The sequence below is a fragment of the Microtus ochrogaster genome, chromosome 8, assembly GCF_000317375.1.
Source record: "Microtus ochrogaster isolate Prairie Vole_2 chromosome 8, MicOch1.0, whole genome shotgun sequence".
Lineage (NCBI taxonomy): Eukaryota > Metazoa > Chordata > Mammalia > Rodentia > Cricetidae > Microtus > Microtus ochrogaster.
The window spans coordinates 2,432,340-2,450,352 of NC_022015.1; the positions used below are offsets into that span (position 1 = coordinate 2,432,340).

The 18,013-nt window shown below is 48.1% G+C and overlaps 1 protein-coding gene across 2 annotated transcripts in view; it reads right to left on the reverse strand.

Moving 5' to 3' along the window:
• Positions 1 to 18,013, reverse strand: part of Mrvi1 (murine retrovirus integration site 1 homolog) — a 109,530-nt gene that overhangs the window by 42,183 nt on the left and 49,334 nt on the right. For both annotated transcript variants that reach the window (XM_005351000.2, XM_026781028.1), the window contains 8 exons: positions 15,117 to 15,217; positions 13,124 to 13,194; positions 10,948 to 11,121; positions 9,860 to 9,937; positions 9,190 to 9,242; positions 8,966 to 9,013; positions 7,985 to 8,596; positions 5,644 to 5,722 (listed from right to left, as the gene is read on the reverse strand). In XM_005351000.2, the coding sequence (XP_005351057.1) occupies positions 5,644 to 5,722; positions 7,985 to 8,596; positions 8,966 to 9,013; positions 9,190 to 9,242; positions 9,860 to 9,937; positions 10,948 to 11,121; positions 13,124 to 13,194; positions 15,117 to 15,217 (1,216 nt within the window). The remainder of the gene's footprint in view (positions 1 to 5,643; positions 5,723 to 7,984; positions 8,597 to 8,965; positions 9,014 to 9,189; positions 9,243 to 9,859; positions 9,938 to 10,947; positions 11,122 to 13,123; positions 13,195 to 15,116; positions 15,218 to 18,013) is intronic.

Sequence of the window (18,013 nt, forward strand, 5' to 3'; positions counted from 1 at the left end):
ATTCACTCAAAAACAGAAACAAGACAAAATGTTCTCGTTATCTCTATTATCAAGCTTGAGAATGTTGCCAAGTTACTAATGCACACTGGGTGCAGAGACGCACGTCGCCTCCCATGCGCAGGAGGACAACTAAGACGTGGTGAACCAGAGAAAATAAAAGTAACAGGAGGTTGAGCTGTAAATTCAAAAAGGAAAGCTGTTCTGCAAAGGGGTCAAAAGTCTTAGAAGTTAGACACAGCTGGATTCTGATCCTGCTTCTTCAGTTCAAAGACACCACCACGGCCTTCATAAGCCTCAACCTCTGTGTTGTCCCTTGACTAGAGTAAGGCTGCTTCTCATAGTTATTGTGAGCGCTGAGTCTAACAGGGTCAGATACTCAGCATAGTGTCCAACGCGTAGCGATCACTCCAGTTTCTGTCACTCTAACAATCACTGGAGTTAGCATTCTATCATTCAATAGCAATATCTATTGTACAGGAAGTATGTATCACCAAGCCACATTCATCTGCACCATTAGTGATCAATCAGAAAATCTAGTGAACTTAGAGTCTTGGTGACCAACAAACAAGAGAAACAAGGTAACACTTCAGAATGTAGCAGGAGTCATATGCACAGAATATTAAACACTCTGGAAGAGATGAAAGAAATACCTGAATAGATCCAATTGAGAAGTGAATGTTAGTAAACTAATGGTTTATAAATAGGAAAGCAAATAAAACTTGGACTGTCCTTCTGAGTCCAGCATGCAAGGTGCACAAGATGGTGGAAATTCAAATGTGGAGGAGGCATGTAGATGTCAGGAACGTAAAACCCCATTAACTCCCCATGCATAAGATTCCTGTCTCCTAGCTCCTTGCTTATTCTGTGATCTTTGATTTGATTCTGTCTAGAATATTAACAAATACATTGCAGAAGAGAAGTAGCAAGGGAAGACTAATCCCACTACACAATAGAGCATAGTCTCATTAAAGTCGTGATTAAAATGTGCCATCTTGACCAGAACAAAACAGAGCCAAGCTGGGTATGGTGGCACATATCTGTAATCCCAGCATTCAGGAGGCTGAGGCTTAAGGATTGCTAGTTCCAGGTCAGTTCAGGCTATAGAATGAGACTTTATCGCAAAAAGAAAAGTGGGAAGGAAGGAATGAAAAGAACAACAAAACCACCCACTAAAACAATATAAAACAAAAGAAAATAAACATAACAACAACAACAAATAGGACCCCTGCTCCCGCATATATATAATTATATATATATGTTAATATAACATATGACTGTTTAAGTCACAAAGAAATACAAACACTGTTAAAGTGCTTTTGGAGTAATGAACTCTTAAGTCTTAAAATACCTATATCTTAAAATGAAGCTCAGAGGGCATTCAAGACCACTGTTCTAATAATATCAGTCTAAATAAAGAGTTTCAGGCTACACAGTAAGAACTTATGTCAAAAAACAAAATACAACAGCAACAAAAAGATGAAGTCAATGGTGTTAGCAAAATAAACACAAGTATATCATGTATGCACATACACACATATAATAAGCTCAAAAGTTTTTAAATATTGGAGGTTGGAAAGATGGCTCAGGAAAGAGATAGAAATGATGGAGAAAGGTAGATTATTGAATCTACTTTAATGCAAAAAACAACTGTTGATCTCAAAATAAATAGGTATGGATTTTGGTTTACTGACACAAATTTAAGATCAATTTTGTTATACTATATATATATATATATATATATATATATATTCTACTCTTGATTAAGGTATTATGCTTATGCAGGGCATTTAAAAATGTAATGTATAGTTAAGAAATACAAATTAATAGTCTTCTCTAATAGTCAACTTATAATCATGTTAGTTAGGTTTTCTAGATATACAGAGATATATTTCAGATAAATAGGTAATCTTTAAGCACTTCAAAGACCTACAGAATATGGCCATTTAAAATGTTTTAATAACTTAAAATTTTTTGGATGTGAGACATCCATTCCTGGCAGTACCAATTACTTCAAGAGGATGGTGGGCATCAAAGAAGCTCTTTATGGAGTTTGCTTTCAATGTTGCAAGACTAGCCATTTTGGCAAAAAACTGCTCTTGACTGGACTGCTTGACAATGTGCTGTATACAGTGAACATGAAGACCCACAGGAAAATGACTGCTGAACTTGCCAAAACAAGGTGAGGCAGTCCGTCAGAGTTCCTGCTTCACGAAAGAGTCTTCACGAAAGACATTCTGCAGGACACAGGGGAAAATGACTGACAAACTGACAATAAAGGCAGGAGAGTTTCAAATTTTCTCTAGGCCTATAGGATGAAGATGGATGTCCCAATGTTACAGAAGAATTTTGGGTGACTGTTCAGGCAGCAAGATGTCTCTGTCACTTATTAGAGTTTTGGAAGTTGCTTTCAATGCACTTCCTGTTTACTTAGGTAATATCATATCCTTCTGGAGTCTTTGATGGAGTTGAAGACTAGGTAGTTATAATTATAGCTTTCCTTAGTTATGATCAAAAGATAAATTAGATACAAAACTATATCTTTACCATCAAACTGACTTTGGAAAAATGATAAACACAGGAAAGAATAATAAAGCTGTGATGGGCTATGTATAAAAGCTGCCTAAAGGATTTCTTTATTGTATGTGTGTGGGTGGTTTACATGCATGTGGACCATATATGTGCCTGGTGTTAGAGGAGGCTAGGAGAGGTGTTGGCGCCCTGGAACTGGAGTTACAGACAGTTATGAGCTGTCAGGTAAACCCACAAGTACTCTTAACTGCTAAATCATCTCTCCAGCATCATGTATAAAAAAATCTTCAGAGGTTTTTCTAGTGTTTTGATAAAAAAAAAGTGAAGAAATACATATTTAGAAGGATACCTCTAAGTATGGTTAATGTTTTGTGGTATGTGTATTTATAAATTTATGTGGTTTATACCTATATATGTACAAGGGCAGAGAAAGATGCCGAGTGCTCTTGCTCTGTTGCTCTTTGCCTTACACCTTATGGTTTCTGGAGGTGAGATGACGGTCAACAAACCACGTTAGTCCTCCTGTCTCCACCCCTCATGGCTCTGCTGTTACAGGCATGCACTGTGCGCTGTGGCTACAACTGGCTTTTTATGTTGGTGCTTGGGAACCCAAACTCAGATCCTCATGTTTGTAGAGTAAGCACCCTTACCCCTGAGCCACGTCCCTAGTTCCAAGATGGTTTGTTTATTTGTTTGCTTGTTTGTTTGTTCTGGCTTTTTAAGAGGGTCTCTCTACACAGCCCTGGCTGTCCTGGTTGAAAACTGTAGAGCAGGTTGACCTCGAACTCACAGAGATCTTCCCCCTTTGCCTCCCGAGAGCTGGGATTAAAGGCATTTGCCACCACACCTGGCTCAAGATGGTTAATTAATTTTTTTAAAAAGTAATTCAGTCCTTTAAAACTGTTTTCCTGGAGATTGTACTGCTGGGAGCCTGGCTAGCGTTGAGTAGGTATTAGTCATGGTGTTTCAGCCCAGAACTTTTCACTGGCAGTGATACCCAGAATAAGCTCATGTGGCAATCAGTTAGATGACGGACACCAGCCATGGACAATGTGAGGGGAAGTGTGCCTTTCCAGAGGCGCTCCATGAAGCCTGGGCCTACTAGTGCTCACAGGAGAAAGGCAGAAGTTTCCAGAAAGTGGTCCAGGAGTCACCACCCTGCTCCCCATAAGCTGGCCTCCTCTGGATTAGTTTGTCTAAAATTAAATGAAGCTAAAACGTGTTTCAGAAGTGTTCCTGTGAAGGCAAAACCATGTGATCAGGTCAGTAGCTCTTTGGGCCTCAGCTTCCCTAATGGTAAGATGAAAGAAAAAATTCCCCCTCTTAGTTTCCTGGGAGAAGATTAAATCTGGGTCTCAAATGACTTTGAGTCTGCAAAATGCTAGAGAGAATTCACTGGAATGGCATTAAAGAAGTAGGGCAAACCGTGTATGGCTTCATTTATGTGAGGGACCTAGAGAAGGCACAAGGCACAGAAACGGGAAGCGGAATGGTGGTAGCAATGGGCTGGGGGAGGGAGCATGGGCAGCTGGTGTCTCGTGGGTGTGGAATTGCAACCAAGGACAATGAAAAGGTTCTGTGGATGGACAGTGAGGACGGCTGCACAATATACCACGAATGGATCTAAAGCCACGGAACCACCGGCTGAAAATTATTAAAACGGAAAAGTTAATTCTATATATACGTTATACATAACATTCTATACATCACCACTTAACAAATACCAACGGAAGCAAAGATGAGCGGTAGATATCAATACCAAATAAGCAAGGAAAGGGGGCATTTGAGAGCAGGCGGACTTGCCCGCTGTTTCACCACAGCTACAAGGATTCAGAGGGGAGGGGGATGGCAACAGAGCATATACAAAGCACAGAGGCAAGGCGGTGAGTGTCTATGGGGTACTGGCCTGGGGAAGAGGGAAGGACAAATAGCCCGCCCTTCTAGAAGCATCCCTCCAAACACCTTCATTCCTTTGACCATCATGAAGCACTCTGGTTAAGGTTGCTTTTACGCAACTACCTCAGAAACTCCTCTGTGAACTCTTACAACCTCATCTATTTGTTCCTTTATAAATACTTGTTCTGGGCCTGTTAGTGACAGGCACCATTGTAAGCATGCAGCCTACAATATGTGTGCAGACACACGTGTGTACACAGAGATGTAGCCCCAGACAGAAATACTGGCTCTTGGGGCCCCTCCTTTAGGGATCCTGACGTACCACGTACTGCTCTAGGCACATTGTAAATAGAGTTTAGTTCATGTGCTCTTCTTGATAAGGTTTGCAGCAACTACAATGGTCCCGTGTTACAAGGTGGGGGTGGGGGTGAGGGCTGGGATTGGGTCCAGTGAGGCCAGGCGGCTTGTTCAGCCAGCGGCAGAGGCAGGATGAACAGCTGTGGCTCATACCACGGCATTCGTGAACTCAGGAGGAACAGACTGAGGCAGGAACAGGGAGGGTCCGGCCTCTTGCCTCATTTTCAGAGAAGTATGGTAGAGTGTGGGGACAGCAGAGAGCAAAGCCTTGGAGGAAGGGATGTGAGGCCACCCAGCAGGGCAGGGCTGGGTTATGGACTTGGTGGTGACAGCAGATTCGAAAGAGGGAGCTCTGGTGTCTTGAAAAGAGGAACCGAACTATTTGGGTGGCTTCCTGGGTGCGAGGGGAAAGGCAATGTCAAAAGTTCAGACCTCGGGCACTTTCCAGACCCACTGTCACTAGCAGGCCTGGGGATGGTAGTGGCAGGAAGGAGACAGATTTGGGCATGCTCTGCCTCAGTGGGCTAGTCAATCGGCTTCCCTCATTTGTGCACAAATACTGATAGGAAATCGACTGTTCACACTTAAAATGCTCTCGACTCAGTGGGCTAACCAGTCCTGGGAAAGCAGGCAGGGAGAGCGGGCAGGGAGGGCAGGCAGGGAGAGCAGGCAGGGAGAGCGGGCAGGGAGGGTGGGCAGAGAGGGTAGGCAGAGAGGGTAGGCAGGGAGGGCAGACAGGGAGGGTGAGCATGGAGGGCAGACAGGGTGGGAGAATAGAGAGAGTAGGCAGGGAGGGCAGGCAGGGAGGGCGGGCAGAGAGGGTAGGCAGGGAGGGAGGGCAAGCAGGGCCCAGCAACCTACCTTTGTCCTGCTCCGCAGCCTCACTCAGTTCGGGAAGCTTGAACCCCACCAGGTTCTGGTTTCTCATCATGATATGCTCCTTTGGTGAGAAGAGGAAGAAACACAATTCAGATGACGCCACCAGGCTAGACACTTTTCTTTGTCCCCAGTGGCTCTGTACCCACTCAGCCTTATATGGGCTTCCAAGGACAGTGACCAGAGTGGGTGAATTGGCATGACAAGGTATGGTGAGGCCAGAGGGGCACAAGGTCCTCTCCCCGTCCATAAAAGGGCCTGAAATGCCACCACTGGGTTAAGAACTACCTCCCACATGACTTGCTTATTAAAGGAGCTCTGGGCCTCAGGGAAATGAGCTGCCCAGCCTGACTGTGGGGGAAGTGTGTAGGGACTGTGTAGGACTTTGGGGACAGTAAGGTCCTGGATATGCATGCAACCGCTTCTGTGTAAGTCTTGAAGAACTTATAGCTGGCAGCAGCTTCCTGCCCTGCTCTTCTGTGTAAGTGACACTCCTTCCTCAATGATCTTGTGGCCTGAGAGTTGTTGCCTGGGGAACTGAGCAGGCAGACCTAGGTTGAGGGTGAACCTAGTAGGCCATCCTCGTTCCAAGCCAATTCCTGTCAGACTAGGGCCCTCTAGTGGGATGCCTAAGTTTTCTCCTGGTCCCTGGTGCTATCCAAGGGTTTTCAGCCTCCCAGGTGACAGAAGCCACTTGAGTGACTGGCCTCTGGGTAAAAGAGGAAGAAAGATGCCAGCAGAAAATACTCAGGCTCCAAAGAGAACCGAGGCCATCCTGTGCTGATATACTCAGCAAGCCAGAGGTTCAGATCAACTGGACAGCGTGAGGTGTGTGTGCTCAGCTGCCAGACCAGCAGTGGCATGAACTTCCAGGCTCTCTGCAACTTCCTTTGCTGAGTGAGTGTGACCTAAAGGGGGTGGGGAGTTCTGGGGTGGTGGCTTACTCCCCCAGCATTTGAAATCCATGAAGGTGAATCCCGAGATGTCTGCCCCTTCGTTTCCACTTGCCTTCACAGATGTGGATGTGGCCCAGGGTGGGTGATTCTGCCTGGACTTGTTCTAAGCTACCAGGTACCCTGAGTTCTGGATTAGAGGATGGGGGTTCTATGTGAATTGTTAATCTTCCTAAGTCTCAACCCCAAAACATTAGAGATGATCTAATGACTTTCTATCTATGTATCTATCTATCTATCTATCTATCTATCTATCTATCTATCTATCTATCTATCTATCTATCTATCTATCTATCTATCTATCTATCTATCTATCATATATATATATATATCTTTGACTTGCTTCAAAGCCACTATGATCATGACATTGAATTTTTAATCCTCCTGCCTCCACCTCTTTGGTTCTGGGATAACAGGCCTGAGCTATTACCACACGTGGTTTTATGTGATCCTGAGACCCAGGGCTTTGTACGTGCTGGCGTGCACATGCTCTAAACTGAGCCACTTCCTCAGCCTCACAGAAGCCGTCTGAACAGCACAGTGGCCTGCTAGGCTGTGTCCTTGCTAGTGCAGATATTCTCATTTGCGCTGGAGTGCTAAGAGCCTCGCTTCCTTCCTCTCCCTCACTCCCTCAGTAGAGGATCCAGGGCACTTTGTCCTATTCCAGGCCCTAATCTATAGGAACCCAGTCCCTGACCTGGATTGAGGTTGGCCTTCTGAGAGAGAAGGGACTGGATCAGGGCTTGTTTATCCAGTTAACCCCTCCCTTTTACAACCTGGCCTCCCTCTACCACTCCACAACCACTCATTGTACAGTAGGGCAGTCCCCTGACTGACCACTGTCCCTAGCTTGATGACCAGTGGAAGTTGAGGACACCATGGACACTGGAAGAAATTCACCATGGAGGAGCAGTCCTGTGTCAACAATGTCGTGGTGGTTCCTGGGTCTAAGGCCATTGGTTAATAGGTACCAAGAAGGCAGGCTGAATACCATTACAAAAAGAAAGCCTGCTTATCCTGGTCTTGCCCAATTCTAGTCATGATCAGATGCTCCATCAAAGGCTCCTGTCACCAGTTCTAGTTAGAGGAGGAAGACAGCTCAGGATAAGGAGTCCATATGGCCACCTTCCCCTGAAGTGTGGCTAAGTGTGACCACTATGTCTTGGGCTGACTTCTATCTATAAGCAGGAGCAAAAGGCACCCGAAGCTGCTGCTATGGAGTCGTAACACTGATGGCACCAGCTTCTCAAGTCAAGAGTCTGGGACTCCTTGAAGTCAAAGCTGCCCTGTTCCAGAATTCAGCATGAATGCGAAAGTCTGTAGCTCATGGGGGACCTGGCATGGCCACACTGTGCAGCGGGGCAGGAACCCACCTCCCGAAGCTTGGTCAGTTTCTGCATGCGCACCGGCTGTACTTGTATCTGGAAGTCTTTGAGCCCAGGCGGCTTGGCGAGCTTGGCTTTGCCTGGAAACCGCTTCTCTTCCTCTGACAGAGGCAGTTTGGCAAGTACCTTCTGCAGCAGGGGACCAGGTTCTTCAGGGCTGCTGTCCCAAGAGACTCCCCGTATCAAAGGGGGGCGGGACACAGGGGGCCGCAGTTCAGCTTTGGGACCAGCCTTAAGCCCCACAGGCTCTCCAGCAGAGCCTTGTCCCGGCGGATGTGGGGAAACAGTTCCTCCTGAGCCTTGGACTGCACCTCGGGGCAAAGGGCCTCCTTCCCTGGCTGTCTTCTGGAGCTGCCTCCCAAGTTCCATCTCAGAGGGACCAGTCTGGGGGCTGTTCAGGGCCATTTTCCCACTGATGCTTGCTCCTGAAGCCTGAGCCATGGGCGTGGCCTCCGGATGCTGAAGGGGATCAAAGTTTTCCTTTTGTTCTACTCTAAGTTCTTTGGATTTCTCCAGTGTGGGAGAGCGAGGAGCTAGTCTGCCTTGAGACACTTTTCTCTGGTCATTCTGCTTCCGGTCGGCTAGCCCTTTGGAGACAATCTGAAAGAGACAAGGTAGAGTTGGGATCCTGGAGGCAGGCTGAGGAGACTCAGAACCTGGACAGGAGGCCTATTTATGTATTTGTAGGAGAGTCCCAGCTTTCCTGCACCTTGAGCTGAGATGAACAGCTCATGTCTGACTGTAGCTGGATTTGGGGGTGCAGAATCACCCTTCTGGGGTGTGCGCCTTACCTCTTTCCCTCTCACACTTCCACCTCAGAAGACAGAGGCACCTTCTGCTTGCCCAGCACCCATCCTTTACTCACACCCAGGCCCCCACATCTGCAGGCTGCCCAGGGGCCAGCCTAGGTTTCTGAGACAACATTTCCCGCATTCAGATCATTGCTAAGCAAGCAAAGTGCAAACTCACAGGCTCTCCCAGGTGAGATGAGGAGATGTCGGCCTCATGTCCCTTTTGCTGAGAAAGAAAACATAGGTCAGCAGCAGTGGGAAGAGGCCTGCTCCCTCTTGAAGCTTAGCAGGATGTAACTGTACCGCCCCCCGCCACCTCCCTCATTCGGGGCTTACAGAGAGTCCTAGGATGCTAGGAACAAGAGATCTACTGGTATAGAAGGAGCACAGGTGTGTCGTTACCTGTGGTGGTCCTCCCGGCAAAGGGGACTGCTGGCCACCGCATGCGTCGAAACCTGCAACGGGCCAGCAAAGGTAAGTGATGCCGGTCACCTAGCTCCATAGTTGTCACCTTAACATCAACTCCTGGCTCCCCTCACATGTCCCCTCCAAAACCTCCTTGAGCCATCCATTGTAAGCCAAAAACAGTGTTGTTGCTCACCTGCCAACATTGAATCACATAGAAACCAAATAAAGAAACTGAGTCACGGGGGACCTGAAGGTCTGATTGCCAGGAAGCATCTGTGCATATAGGGTTCTGGGCTTGTCCTCCAGCACTGACAAGGTCAGGCTGCCCACATAGTACTCTGGTGCCTGAGGGTGTGGCTGGTCCCAGCCCAGAAAGGAAGAGACTGGAACGCACCCGAGGCTTGGAGATGTAGCTCGGTGGCAGAATGCATGTGTGAGGACCCCAGGACCACAAGAACAAACCAAACCTATAGTGGTCCAAACAAGAGGATTCAAAACAATCGGTGCTGACGTGTCTCTGAAGAAAGACTGCCCATCATAGGCCCCTTCCTGTGACCTCAGCCCTGCCCTCACTCAGCCTGTCTCTTGCTGCCTGCTGTACTGTTTCTAGTCCTCAGAGCCTGTGCATCTACCTCACTGCAGGGGGGTGGGAGGCCAGCCTCACCTGGTGGTGTGGAGATGGTGAGCGAGCAGCTTCTGGAGGGTGCAGGAGAAGCTCCAGGGCTGAGGTTTGGGGAAACCGCTGTGGAAACAAACACCTGGCTGGCATTCGCGAAGGGCTAGGACTTCTGCCACCTAACAAATGATTCTTCCAGGGAGATTTCACCTCTGGGAACCAGACTGCCTTGTCAGGGTCAGGGGCTGGTTCTGGATTGCCGTATAAGACTCCAATTACAACCCAACTTTTGCTATGGCCAGCCTAGCTGAGGGTCCCTCAGGTAATTTCCAGTATGTGAGGTTACATCCCTCAGAGAACTTTCCAGAAACTGAGGACCTGGCATAGCTTGACAGTAAAAGCATGCAAGGTTGCACTTTCTGGATGCCATCGGACCACTCTGATTTCAATGCTCTCCTTGTCCTCCAAGGCCGTTAGACTAGTCTAAAACCCACGTCATCTTTACGCACAGAAGGAGAGGGACCACAGCACAGCATGGCAGAGGGTCCCGGGAAAAATCATCTCTCTAGCCCAGAAATTCCCTCAAAGTCTGTCTCTTTTCCAGAGTTGGAGATCAGGGCCCTGGTTAATCTTCTCAGCCCTTTGCTGGGGAGATGCCCACCACAGAACAGGGTCTTCATAGAGAGGGTGGGAATATTAGGCAGACTCTGCTGTGCAAGGCCATGAAAGGGTCTGTGCATATGGGAATCACACAGGGTTTCTCTGCATGAGTGCTAAGGATCTAGGCATTCATGAAGGAGAGTTGCTGAGACCAAATAAAAACACTGCCATCATATGGAATGGCATTTGTCCACACATGGGGGAAGGCCTAAAAGCAAAACACAGGAGAGTTCTGAAGTAGAGATGGTTAGGTGCTTTGGAACTCTGGAAGCTGAGTGCAATGACTTCTCGGGGGGTCATCTCTGCAAGGCTTGGGCCTTCTAGAACCTGGAGGCAAAAGGGACAGGCCACCTGAAGCCCACCCTCTGGGAAACAAGGTCCCCCTGCAGCTGGGACGTGATCTTCCCCTCCCTCCCCTCAGCCTGGCCTCAGAGGGGCTCAGACAGCCACCTGTCCTGCTGCTGGTCCTACCCTACCTGATGGGGAGTCTCCGGGGCTGCTCCTTGATTTCCTCCCGCGGCGGGCCAGGAATCGCTCACTCACCGACTTGGCTTCTTCCAGAAGCGCCAGGTTTTTCTTCTTGTCCTCCTCTGAGATGCTGATGTCTGGCAGCTGGTCATTTACCAGATCAATGACGTGTCCCGTGGGGTCTGTAGAAAGAGAATGGGCTCCCAGTGAGAGTCACCTCTCCTGAGAGGCCTTGCGGCCTCAGAACTCAGCTATATGCCCATGTCGGGGTGGAGGGCATGGGGAGAGACAGTGACTTCCTCAGTAGTCCTGCCTCTGTCTTGAGGCTATCAGAAAGGTTCATGAAGTACACTTTGGTGCCCAGAGGTGTCCTAACTCTGCTCTAAAGGGGGTCCTGCCTTCACGCTCTGTTTGTTTACAAGCTAGTTAGTCACTGTGTAGCTAGGGATGAAGGTCAAAGCTGTTGTCCCAAGTCCCAGCTGCAATCCCATGGTCTCCTTTCTCCTGCTCATCCTTCCCCAAACTGCCCCTTCTCCAGAAGTGCCCTGGGTGCTGAGTGGGTGACACTATCTTCTCACTGGGCACTCAGGGATAATGGTCACTCCAGGCATCCCCTTTTCCTTCCTCAGTTTCCCTGTCTAAGACCTGGCCCAGGAGTAGCATCTACCTATAACTGTCCCTGGAGCCTGTCCCCATTTCTATTCCTTCTCATAAGCTCTTACTTGAACAATTACATCAGCCCCCTGAAAAGCCTCTGCCTTCAAGCCAGTCTCTTTGCCCCACTGTCTGTTGCCTACAGAGTGACCTTTCTAGCAGCCATGTCTGATCACGCTGTCCTCCTGCCTCATCCCATGGAAACTATTCAGAGTTCCCAGGGTCACATCTAAACAGGTCACCAACTTTGCTGGTCCTACATCCTGCTCCCAAGACCTTGTCCCAACTCCAGCCTTCTGTGGTTGGCTCCCAGTCTGTCTCCCTTTCTCCATTCATGTCCCTTCCAGAAGAAGCTCTTCATTTTCACTAGGGAAAGCCCTCTAAATCCATCCCCAGCCATAACTCTGCCTCAAGAGCCAAGACTGAGCGGGGGTGGGTCGCAAGCCAGCCTTGTCCAGTCAAGCAATGCCATCCAGGCAGCCAGAGGGATGGGCTAGCGATGACCACATGAGGCTCAGGAGAAGCAGTCGTGGGAACCGAGAGGGAAGAAGGGCTTCACAGATGAATCTGAAGAACAGAGGTGCAGCCAGCCATTTGTCCCCATGAGTGGAAAGTCTTCTCTGGAAGAAGACTCACACATTGAAGGAGATGAGATGGAAAGGTACGATAGCTAAGAAACAATCAAATACCTGGACCCCACAGTTCCTGGAGCCATAGACTCTGATGGAGGAGGAGATGGTGGTGGAGGAAGGCAAGGAGAGGTGGGGAGGAGAAGGGGGAGGGGAGGGGAAGAGGATTGCACTGTCCTAGAACAAGCTACTATGTGTTGGGCTCCATCATTTGCCGTGGTTGTGACACACAGGCCCAGCACGGCATCTGGGCATTTGATTGCCACAGTGCTCTGTGGGGCTCCTGCTTCATCCACACCTCTTCATCTACCTAGTGCCCTGACTTTCCCTCCTGCGCATCCATCTTTAAGGGGAAACTCAGATATCTCTTTCCCTGGAATGACAGCACATCCCCCCTCCCCCGCTGGGAGAAGTGGGCCCCTTCCTACCTTGGTGTTCTTAGGTCTCCCTTAAATGGGCCCTTATCAACACCAACTCACTTCCCGACCCCCTTAAACAGTGTAGTCAACACTGAATACAGAGACCAAGTCTATGTGACCCCTATCCTTTAATGATCCCATGAAAGTATGAAAACCCATTAGTAGGAACCAGCAGGGATCATAGCCGCCAGTCTTTCAATGGGCGCACTCCCTCCTGGGCGTGTACCTGCCCAGCAGCACAGCCCCGTGACTCTGCCCTTTGAGCCCTCTGCCGAGCTTCATTTTTCTGTCTTTGCTGACTTCCTCTTCTTTCTCTTTCATTCTGACACTGAAACTAGACATCATTGCAGCTGGACCCAGACACGGAGAGGCCGATCTCCTCTACCTTTGGGCTTGGGGAGAGGGAGCAGGGCCGAGTGTGACTAAGCTCAAGAGCGCATGCTTGCTATTCGAACACATCCTCATATTGAACCAGCCCTTACCCACAGAAGTCAGCGGAGCCGTGGAGACCTTCAGATGTCGGTGGGAAAGCCTGCGGTGGGGGCTGGGAGCTCTGAAAGACAGGACATGGTCATCCTGTTAGAACGTCTGCCTGGAGATGGACAAATGAGAGGCTCTACAGTATCTCACTGTTGTCTTATAGGCACAGGCCCTCTGACTGTCACCTTGGGAGCATGTAAAATGGACGAATTCCCAGGCTGTATGCCAGTCTCACCTCAGAGCCACCGGGAGCCCCACTGACTCAGCAAATCTCTATGCCACTCTGTTGCCCACTCAAGGTACCCAAGCCCGCTCTCAAGAGATGAACTTTACTGCAGTATTTACTGTGTGTGAGGACGCAGACTTTGGGTAGAGTTGTCGTCTGTGGAAACCTCATGAAACATGCATAGGGGCTGGTAGAGACACACATGAGAAAATCAGAACACAGTTTCACTGCCCTGAAAATGTGAAGCTTTTGTTGTTGTTTTGTTTTGTTTTTATTTTTTGAGACAGGGTTTTGCTGTGTACCCTTGATTGGACACCAGGCTGGCCTCAAACTCACAGATATCCACCTACCTCTGCTTCCTGAGTGCTGGGATTAAAGGTGTGCACCACCACTGCCCAGCTACATGAAAGCTCTTTTTAAAGATTTGCTTTTAATTCTCTGTGTGTGTGCATGTGTGTGCAGATGCATGAGGAGGCCAAGGCATCAGATTCTCCTGGAACTGGACTTACAAATAGTTATGAGTCACCCAGTTTGAATGGTGAGAACCAAACTCAGTTTCTCTGCAAGAACCATGTATGCTTTTGACTACTGAACCGATCCAATCCCAAGAAGCAGTCTTAAATGACTTCGCAATTTTATTCAGCTTTTCCATCCCCTCCCACATTGATTATGTACGTATATTCATTTCTTATATCCTCCTTGGCATCCACTCTGCCCTTTTGCTTCTGCCCTTAATTAATGGATAAAGAAGGTTTGGCATGGATACTCTTGTGAAAATTACCCTCTTATGAGAATTATCCTCTGGCTAGTATCTGTGGTGCTGCCCATAAAACCCAGTAGTTTGGACTTGCTGGGCCAGCACCTTCCCACGGACCTGTATCCCTGTCCCTGAGAATTATCTTTTAAAATTATTAAAAGTGATACCTAGACAACTTTATTCCAGCTAGATCAATGCAGGGACCCATGATGAGGAACAGTGACATCCTTGTAACAGATTATCTTCCAAGGAGGACTGACTTGTCCACAGCAGAAGTCTGGAGTCAAAGACCCACATCTTCCAGGTTTGATTAGGAATACCTGGGTTGACATTATCGGAATTTTCCCTGCTGTGATGTCTTGTGCTTTTCTTAACATCTCACAGGGCCAAATCCAAGAGCAAGAACATCATTTGGGGGAAAAAAGATATTGGGGGAAGATTCTAAATTCTCTTTCCCCATTTTGAAAATCTGTCTGCTAATACTTATTTTTATTTTTGAGACAAGGCTTCTTGTATCTCAGACTGGATCTGAACTCCCCATGTAGCCAAGGATGACCTTGCACTTCTGATTTCTTGCCTCCACCTGAGTGCTGGGGTTGCACCTTACATACTATAGGGTTAAGCCAGCCCCTTTAGGGGGCGGGTTTGCCTCGGTCGAATGTATACTGATAAATCGGGCACGCGGGAGGCAGCTCGTCCCTTTTCCTGCCTCCTGTGCTACGCGGGAACCTCGGTTCTGTAAGTTTATTTAACCACTAAAGCTGTATATATTCTTTAATATCTGCCTGCATTTATTTACGCCGATACACCATACCCTCTATGTGATCCTTGCAATCAAACCCAGGGCTTCACACAACATGTCAAGAAGAAAGCTACCAGATGAGCTCCATCCCCAGTCTTCTTTGATAGTCTTTATCAGTGAAGTGATTCAGAGACGAAGAGAACATTTCTAGAAACACACTCTCGATCCCTCCATTTTAGAAAGCATGGCCCATCTGCCTGGGCCGCTTACCTGTTGACCAGGTTTTTGTCTGTTTCTCCTTCAGGTGAACTGGCATCCCCCGTCAGGATGATTGTGGGAGGACTGTGAAATGGTCCTGCAGAGGGAGAGTCCTGGTGGTTTAGAGCAAAACACAAATGGAGTTAGGCCTGGGCTGGGGGGAAGCATGCTGGGCCGTGGAACTGCAGTGCTTCTCAGTGTGACTCCCAAGGCCATGGCCACAGTTCACCAACTCTGTTTCAGCTTCATCAAGGAGTAATTGAAAAATGGAAATTGCATATATTCAAGGTGTGATATTTTGATGTGGGGTATATGGACTGCCTCGGTTCTCTCTCTCTCCCTTTCTCTTTTTGACTCCCTCCCTCCTTCCCTCCCTCCATCTCTCCCTCTTTTCTATCCCTCCCTCCTATGTGGGGGTGTATGCTGCCATGTGGTGCCAGGAATCAAATCCAGGTCCTCAGCCAGTGCTCTTAACTGTTGAGCCATCTCTCCAGCCCCTCAGTTTTTGCTTTCCTTGAAACTGAACACTAAGCAATCTCAGGTCCGTATTTCTGCATAGGAATTGTGGTCAGAAAAATTAAATTCTAGCCTGGTCTGTTCCAATCATTCAAGCCTATGGACCCAAACACTTTTGTTATGGCCTCTGCAGTGGCTCAGCCTGCCCTGCCTTTCTGGTGTACATGATATTTAAGTCTGAAGTCTCCCTGACTCTCTTGTTCTTGTTCACAAGTGACTCTTGCCACAGGAAAGCTGATCAGCACTGAATATTTGAGCTCTGGAAATTGTTTTGTGTCTGCCTTACTTACTTTCAGCCCATCTCATACGAGTCTCCTGGTGAACAGAAGATGTATGCTGGCTAATATGAGAAGATGTAAGGTCAGTCCAAGAGTGCACAGCTGGCCATTGGAAACACTGCTTGGCCCCGGGGTCACATCAAACCCAGGTAGCATCCTTCCCACTGGGCCACACTGCTTCTCTGTCTGTCAGCTTCTCTTTATTGACACTTGCCCCTGGTTTCTGGTGTCCTTCAGACAATATTCTCTTAACTTTCTATGCTGCACACTTCATTGTGGGGGTGTCTCTTCCTCCAAGAAGCCCTAAATCCAGATGAGACAGAACATACAGCAAAAGGTGTGGTGTTATTTTGTTTGTGATCTAACAAAGTTTTCCAGAAGATCAAAGTGTGGAACTAAGCCACTAGTTAGCCACAGAGGTCAGGTAGTGGTAGCACGCACCTTTAATCCCAGCACTCAGGAGAAAGAGGCAGACAGATCTCTGGGAGTTCAAGACCGCCCTGGGCTACACAAATTGATCCAGTCTAAAAAAGAAACAGAGCCAGATGGTGATGGTTCACACCTTTAATCCCAGTGTTTGAGAGTCACATGCCTTTAATCCCAGCACTAGGAAGTTAGAGATAGGAAGGGATATGGCTGGGTGGAGAGAGGAATGTAAGGCGGGAGGAGACAAGAGCTCAAGGCATTCAGTCTGAGGACTTGTTCAGACAGGATACCCCATTAGGTCTGAGGATCTCATAGAGGTAAGAACTAGTGGCTGCCTACTCTGCTCCTCTTATCTTTCAGCATTTACCATGACATCTGACTCCAGGTTTTTATTATTAAGACCAATTAGAAATCATGCTACAAAGAGAGAAGCAGGATGGGGCAGCACTGTGCCTGGGCTCTTGTCCCTCTTCCTCGTCTGAGGACTCAGCCTCCCCAGGGCTCTATCTCTCTTCTCCTCGGGGTCAGCCAACCTCTGTGGGGCTGTGCCACCTCCAGCAAGCTCGCCTCAGTCATAAGCAACAGGTCACATTTTGTTTCCCTCTAATAAATCTTATAGAAACATTTAGATGTTTATTTCACTCATAAATTCCCAAGCGTGCACAATAGTTTCCTATGTTCCTGGGCGCATGGATAAATATAGACCGTGTCATAGATGGGAATTTGAGCTTCGAGTCTTCAATATCACATGACTAGGTCTGGGCTAGGACACTTTAGGAACAGCTCCAGGTCTAGTCCAGGCAAGTGTGGGGAGTGTGATTTCTGTGGTGGCCTTGGGTGACAGTGGAATGAGGAGGACCCTACTGGATCAGTGGGAACAGGGAAGAGGCTGGGTGGACCTACAGTGGAATCCCAGCCGGGTGACCTCCGGGCAGATATTTTATTTCTCTGATCTTTATGTTTATAAACATCAAATGGAGCTAATACTCCCTAGACAGACTTTCAAAATAAACACAGATAAAACAATAAGAATGATGGCAGGGGAGGGGTGGGAGGTTGGTGTACATTGTTTTTGACTATATCGACAGTCTCTCTGCTATAGCCCAGAAGGCAGGCAGGGACTCCCTTGGGAGGGGAATTTATTCTCGCAAGACAAAATAAAAAGATTCTCATGGGACTTACAAGAAAATGATGACTCCAGTGTCAAGTCCTAAGGCCATGGGAGAGAGGGAAGGACTTCTGTGGGGCACATGGCTCCTCTGTGCACACCATGGAGGGCATTCTTTGCCCCACGATCCAGAAGACTTGCTCCCCAGTGTATGCTTCCATGTGCCCAGGGCCCACTCTGATTCTGTCTGTCTCTGCCAGCGTCCGCTTAGGTCTCAGAAGTCAGAGATCCATAGCCATTAGAATTTTTAGCCTTACTCTTTCTCTCAGGCCATCACATTTCAGAGTGTGGAGCAGTACACAATGGGTGTTGGCCATACTTTGCAAAACACCACTCATCCACCATCGTCGTCAGTCCTCCCTTGATGCGGGAGTGTCATATATCAATCTGTTGATTTCATTGGTTAAGCAATAAAGAAACTGCTTGGCCCTGATAGGTTAAAACATAGGTGGGAGGAGTAAACAGAACAGAATGCTGGGAGGAAGAGGAAGTGAGCTCAGAGACGCCATGCTCGCCGCTCC